Source organism: Peromyscus leucopus, chromosome X (assembly GCF_004664715.2).
Source record: "Peromyscus leucopus breed LL Stock chromosome X, UCI_PerLeu_2.1, whole genome shotgun sequence".
NCBI classification, from domain to species: Eukaryota; Metazoa; Chordata; class Mammalia; order Rodentia; family Cricetidae; genus Peromyscus; species Peromyscus leucopus.
Genome location: NC_051083.1, coordinates 18,572,841 through 18,580,384, shown reverse-complemented (window position 1 = coordinate 18,580,384; position 7,544 = coordinate 18,572,841). Strand labels below are relative to the sequence as shown.

General features: G+C 39.0%; 1 protein-coding gene across 1 annotated transcript; it reads right to left on the bottom strand.

Annotated features, from left to right (window-relative positions):
* Positions 1-3,337: 3,337 nt before the first annotated feature.
* On the bottom strand, positions 3,338-5,436 carry LOC114710014 (protein S-Myc-like). The gene has a single exon (XM_028894045.2). It carries the CDS (start codon positions 5,308-5,310, stop codon positions 4,006-4,008), a length of 1,305 nt encoding a protein of 434 aa, XP_028749878.1. The 5' UTR covers positions 5,311-5,436; the 3' UTR covers positions 3,338-4,005.
* Between the last annotated feature and the right edge of the window lie 2,108 nt (positions 5,437-7,544).

Here is a 7,544-nt window from a genome sequence, read left to right as displayed (position 1 = left end):
ACTAAGTGGAAGACAACTGAAACTATTACCCAGGGACGAAGATGGATATGGATTGACTCTATGCTTATTCAATAATGTTCAAATTTCTACTCAATGTTTAGGGGACCCCCCAGGCAGTGAGACCAGGACCTGTCCTTAGTGCATGAGACAGCTTTAATGGAACCTAGTGCCTATGCTGAGACACTTTGCTCAGCCTTGGTGCAGGAGGAGGGGACTGGACCTGCCTCAACTGAATGTACCAGGCTCTGCTGACTTCCCAGGGGAGAGACCTTGCCTTGGAGGAGGTGGGAATGGGGGGTGAGTTGGGGAGGGGAACACTGGGAGGTAGGAGAAGAGAAGACAGGGGAATCCATGGTTGATATGTAAAATGAATAGAAAATCTCTTAATAAAAAGAAAAAAAGAAAAAAAATTGCTAACACAATGTAAGGCATTCAGACGCAGCTTAATAAAGCTGGGGACAAAACCTTTAAAAAAAAGCCACAATGAACATGGCTCAACAAGAAAAAAATTTTTCTACTCAAAACAGTAAGAGAAGGAAATGGAAATAATTCTTATATCAAAGTAGGCAGTCAAATTACTTCTGTTTATAAAATGACAAGATTTTATACTTTAAAGACTCAAATGTATGACTTTTAGATTCAATAAACTTATTCAGCAAGGTAGCTGTATATAAAATCAAAATGTTTTTCTATATATGAAGTGTGAACTTTGAATGAGAATACCCCTATATGCTCAAACTTAAATGCTTGGTCCCCAGTTGGTGGAACTGTTTGGGGAGGGTTAGGTGTAACCTTGTTGGAATAGATAGATGACTTTGAGGTTTCAAACGCCAGTGCCATTTCCAGTCAGACTTCTCTCTGTCTCATGCTTATAGATAAGGATGTAATATTTCAACTAGTGCCCCAGATCTATGCTCGCCTGTCTGCTGCTGTGCCTCCTGCCATGATGATCATGGACTTACCCTCTAAAACTGTAAAGCCCCAAATAAATTCTTCCTTCTATAGGTAGCCATGATCATGATTTCTTATCACACCAATAGAAAAGTAGTGAAGACACTAAGTACTAATGTTCTGAGAAACACATCAGAAAAAAACACATTCATAGTTCCAAATCTATATAGGAATGTAACTAACCAAGGGCATAGAAAACTCTATAATGAAAATTATAAAGCACAGAAGTAGGAAACTGAAGTAGATATTATAAAATAAAAAGATATTGTATGCTCATGAATTAGCAAATTAATATTAAATGGCAATATTAACAAATATGATCTATAGATTGAATGCAATCACCGTCAAAATTCCAATGATATTCTTCACAGAAATAGAAACAAAAAACAAACTCCTAAAATTCATGTGAAAGTACAAAAGACTGTGAGGTTAATGTTATCCTGAAGGGAATAAAAGCAATGTTGACTATATCACAAAACCTGATTTGAAATTATATTACAGAGGCAAAGTAGGAAAATCTTCACAGTTCCTGCACAAAAACAGGCACATAGACTAACTGAGTAGATGAGATAATCAATAAATAAACCCATGCAGCTACAAATAGCTGCTTTTGACAAAAGTTTCTTAAACCTAGCCTCTACAACAATTAAATGCTGTGAAAACTGGATATTCGTATGTGGAAGACTCAACTTTGAGACCTCTCTCTTATTCCACACAATATTCAAAATGATGAATGTCTTTAATATGTGTGTAGGAACTTTGAAAGTAGTATAGGAAAATACATTAAGATATAACACACAGGCAACTACTCTCTGAATAAGTCTCCAATAGCTCAAGAATTCCATCCAATTCAAAAGCACAGCAACCAATTTGCCAGAGTCTATGGATAACCTATAAAGTGAGAGAAATCTCTGCCAACTGTTCTTCTAACAGAATATTTAACTATCAATAATATGTAAAGAGGTCAAATAGCTAAACACTGAAAAATAAGCAATCCTATCAATAAATGGGCCAATGAATTGAACAGATGGTTCTCTGTAAGTAGAGAAGGCCATAAATCCATAGCCATTGCAGAAATTCAAATCAAAACTACATTGAGATTCTACCTCACTTCAGTTAACATATTACCAACAAAATAACATGTAGCAAACATTACTGAAAACATGGTAAAAATGGAACACTGATTATACTTCCAACAGTAATGCAAATTAGTTCATATACTGTGTGTGTGTGTTCAAAAGAACCAAACTTTCCATGAAGAACATATATCTGAATCCTCATGTTCATTGTTGTACTGTTTAAAAAAGCCAAGTCCTGGAATTGTCCTAGCTTAACACCAATAAGTAAATGGATAAAGAAAGTGTGATAGTATATTCATGTATGAAATTCTCAAACAATAAATATAAAAATCAAAAATAAATCCAACCATGAAAAATAACACCTAGAGAAAGCATATAAAAGAGATAAAATTATCTATATGAAATAAAAAAGACAGACACACATACACAATAAAGTATATTCAGCCATATAATGAATGAAGTTATATCATTGGTATGAAAATGGAAATTGTAATTGTAAACAAATAAGCTACTTCAGATAAGCATCAGGTTTTCTGTCATATGTAGAACACAGATTTGAAAAGATAAAAATACAGAATGGCAACTACTGTATGGGGAAAGGACCAAGAAAGGGTGAAGGATGTTAAATATTAACATTGTACTTTGTATCCATATATGAAAATGATATAATGAATCCATTATTTGGTATGGTTAATATATATTAAAAATATTGAAAGCCTGCATAAGTTCAACTAAGTAGAGAAAAGAATATCTGAACTTGAACATGATTATGTGGTCATATTTTCACACACGAATAGTGAAAAAAGAAGAATCAAGGAAGAACATTTCTGAGACATAAGATCTTTTTGAGACCATTATAAGACCAAACATCTGGGTCAGTGACATACCTGAGGAAAGCGAAGAGTATATTAAACCTGTTCAGTGGACTACAGCGGCAAATTCCCCACATTTTAGGAAATCCATGAATCTGCAAGTACAAGAGGAGTTTATTTCAAATGGATCTGACCAAGAGAGAACCTTTTTATAGCATATTATGATTAAGTAACCAAAAGTGCAGATCAGAGAAAGAATATTAAAATCTGTGAAACAGAAACACCAAATCACATTTAAGGGCAAACTAATTAGTGGAAAAGCATTTCTGTTACCAGAAAATTTCTTTTTAAAAAATCATTTAATTTATATTTATTTCATAATAACATGAGGTATTTCAAAGTGTACATATTTTGTAGAAATTAAACGCACAACTTTGCATTTATCCATGTCTACACATCACACATGAACCAATACACTAACAGAAAGACAGAGAATATACATATATAATTTCTTTAAAAAGTTTCTTAGTTCAAAAAAGTGATAAAGTCATATCTACTAAAAACCTTCACTCTTCATCTTCATATGTAAACATCATTATCAAATTTAGTTACGGATCAGCTTCATACTAAAGTACACAGTGTAAGAATTAGTACAGTACACAACAGAGATTGACAATATATTTGTATACAAAACATGCTCCTCAAACATTGAGGTGTCATCACGACACTAAGTGTGAACTTCCAGTGTAAGACTGACCTCTTGGTGGGCAAGTTTATGGAATTTACAGAAATGTTCCCCCAGGGACATCAAATGCGGACTCCCTTTCTGTGGCATCTACTGGAATGTAATCACTCCTGGAAAAAGGAGAAGTAACTCTGGAAACTTGGAGTAAACATGGCTTCAATAGCCTTCCAAGGTTCCCAACTATCCTGAACTTTCATGGCCATCACCGAGGTTAGAGGAAAGAAAGAAGTCACCTAGCATCCTATTCCTAGACTTTCCAAGGCCCCACTAGAACTCCATGATTTGCTCCCTATCCAGCTCCAAACTTGACAAGGGACCAATATGAAGGTAAACCAACATTTTTAATGTCAACACAATAGGTTTTTTTTTCTCAAGTCAACATGTGCAAAACATCAGTGACTGTCCATTTAAGAAATATTTAGTACGTTTCAGAGTGTTCGATTTTCTTCAGCAACTGCTGTTTTCTTGCGTGCAATTTCTCCCTTTCCACCAGCAGCTTGTACTCATCAGCCTGCAGAGTGTGGATGTACTCAGTGGCCTTTTTCAGGATGACCACCTTGGCCGCCTTCTCATTGTGCACCAGCTCAGGCACAAGGTCCCTGAGGTTCAGGAAGCTGGAGCGCAAATTGTCACGGCGTTGGCGCTCCATCATGTTGTGGTTGCGGCGACGCTCATTGTCCCCCAAGTCTGGGTTGCGGGGACCCAATCTCGTAGGTTTCAGCGGGAGGACGCACTTGAGGGGCCTTAGTGAAGCCTTGCTCTTGACTTTCTTGCGCGGCGGCGCGTCCTCGCTGTCCACATAGGGCAACGGTGGCGCGGCATAGTTGTGCTGCTCATGAATGAGGACACAGCGCTTCAGGATCAGCTCGCTGGACTGCACGCACCGGGAGCCCAGCGCTGCGTTCCCAGGACACGCCGCGGTGGGGAGCCTGGTGACAGTATTGGAGGACTGTGTCTCCTCCACCGTGACCACATCGATTTCCTCTTCATCTTCCTCCTCAGTACCTGAGTTGCTCAGGATGTCCCTTCTGGGGGTGCTGAAGGCCTGGTGGTCACTACGGATGATTCTAGTGCGGGCAGTGCCGGCACTAGCGGGGATGGCCCGTACCGGCACCTTCTTGCGCTTATTCGCCGGGAAGAAGACCACAGCAGGGTTCACACACTCCGAGTCCAGGTGGGCGAGCTCCGTGAACCAGGCGGCTTTCCCACGCCCCACACTTGCTGTTCCGCTGCGCGCGTGGCCCGCGGAGCTGGCGGCGGCTGCCGCTCCGGGGGCGGAGGTGCTGGGGCCGGCGGCCAGGGACCCAGAGCCATCCGGCAGCTTCTCGCTTACCGCACTCTCCAGCTTCTCCCGGGAGGAGAAGCCACTCCACATGCAGTCCTGAAGAATAATCGGGTTGCTGGTGAGGCCGCGGAGTCCTCCCAGGCCAAAAACATCCTCCTCTGCCGGGTTACCCCATAGGTCGGCCTCAGGCAGCAGCATCTCCGTGGCCCAGTTCCCTGGCTCCAGGCTGTGCTCCGCCAAGGCACGGCTGGGTGACAACCGAGGCGTAGGCAACAGGTCAAACTTCTTCCAGATGTCCTCCCCCGGAGGCGTCGAGTTGGGACCGCCAAAGTAAACGTCATCTTCTTCCGGATAGAAGCAGGGCTTCAGCGAGTCAAACTCCAGGTCTGAGTTCTTGCAGATCATCCCGGGCATGGTGGATGTAGTGCAGCTGAGCATCCGTTAGTCTCCGGCTGGTGACTAAACACTTCTTACTTCTCAGCTCTTTTTAAATGAAGGGGTGCTTCCGTCCCCTGGGGGTCACACAGGGTGTAGGACTCAACCAACCTGCAACACTCTCCAGGACTACCGGGGATCCAATCCGAGGCTTTTCTGTGCTGGATCTCCGGTGGGCTTTAGGGACAGACCGGTCCTCCTGGTGGCTGCAGTTTGATTGCCCTTGTGCCTAACTAGGGCTGTCCTGGCTCCAACCCAGTTCTAAGGAGCATCTTCCCGGGAGCATCGTGTCCTGGTCCTGTGCCTTCCTCCTCCACCCTCCTTTGAATCCACCCACCAGGTCCAGACAGATGATTATCACTTCATGTGAAACTTTCAAGGACAGAGGGCACTGATGATGCCTTTCCAATCCCCAAAGAAAACAACTTTCCACCGAGATTAGTATACACAGCAAGATTACCCTCCATAATAAAAGGAGAGATATGATCTCAGAAAAGCATAAATTGTGGGAATGCAGGACCACTAGATGAGCATTAAGGAGGTGCTTATGGAAACCTCCACTCAGAAGAGGAAGAAACATAGGTACAAACATGACTGCTCCTGAAGGAAAATATCCCATATAAGAGTAGACATGCAAATGAGAAAAGGAAAGGAATAAACATTACCAGTAGTGCAGAACATACAACGTGTAAAATGAGAGGAAGAGATGAACTCAGAATATTTGAAACAAGAAGAATTAAATTACCCACTTATTACAATGAGTATAATAATCCTAATTCTCCAATTAAAAGACACAGAGAATCTACTTGGGATAAGACACATTCCAGAAGTATGTTGTTTACAAGAAAATAATCTCTCTGCAAAGAAATAGACTGAGTGAAAATATGGAAAATGATAATCTAAGCAAATATAATCAAGCAGGAGTAGTCATAATCATAACCAGCAAAATATACACTTTAAGACACAAAAAGTCACTATATGCTAAACAAAAGAAGAATTCATAAAGAAGATATAACTAAGGCTTAGAAAGTAATAGAATGCTTGCCTGACATGTGCAGGGATCTGAATTTGATCTCAGCACCATAAAAAAGAAGCTAGACTATAAATGTACGTGCTCCCAATGCTGACATCCCTAATTTTATAAAACCACAGCTAGTCATAAGGCCTCATTAAAATAATAGTAAGTTACTTCAATATCCTGATTCAATATGCATTGAAAACAATAGATCTTGAAAAACCAAACATTAGCTAAGAAATGTCAGAATAATACTATATGTAGTAAGATGACCTAAAGTGACATCTACATAATATTCCATTCAACAGCTGCAGAATACACTTTTTATTATCAACATATTATTCTAACAAGCACCATGTATTAATCCTCAGAGAAATTATTATTGAATTAAAATATAATAATTCATTATGTCATATATAACATCAATGGAATTAAAATAAATCCATAGCAAAAGAGACTGAATACTCTCTTCATAACTGTGGATAGACAACATAGTAGTTCATGATTGGTGAGTTATTGAAGAACTCAAAGAAGAAATGATAAAATTCTTCTAATCAAATGAAAAGTCTATATTAGTAATATAGAGATATTTTATATAAATACTTGAAATGTATCCCAAAGACTTACAAAGACATGGCCCAAACCAAATTCCAAATCAGTATAAGAGAAATAATAAATAGTACAGCCAAAATAAATGAAATAGAAACAAAAAGAACAGTAAAAAGATTAATTTTTAAAAGATGGTTATTAGAAAAAGATAAAGAGAACCATTTTATTAAATTTATTAGAAGGGAGAAAAAGAACAAATAAGTGAAACTAGTTTTAAAAACTAATAACAGATATCATTGAAATTCCGAAGATCATTAGAGACTATTTTGTTGAATTACATGTAAAAACATTGGGGAAAATACAAGTGGATGCACATGCTATAAAAATTAAACCCAAAGCATAATTAATCAATCATTACCAAGTAGTGATACTGAAGCTGTAGTAAGAAGTTTTTCCAAACAGAAAAAAGCAAGACTAGATGCATTCCCTGCTGCTCTTTAGAGAAGGAATGATACCAATGTTTCTCAAAATGAATCTATAAAGTAGGAAGAGAAGCATCACACCAAATGTCATCCTATGAAGTCAATGTCTGTGTTACTAAAACTTGGAAAAAAGGCAATCCAAAAGTAACTTGTTCCAGTACCTCTTAGAAACATAAATACATCATTTCTCA

Coding starts and splice junctions, on each gene's coding strand:
- LOC114710014 (XM_028894045.2), bottom strand. CDS start 5,310: ATGCTCAGCTGCACTACATCCACCATGCCCGGGATGATCTGCAAGAAC.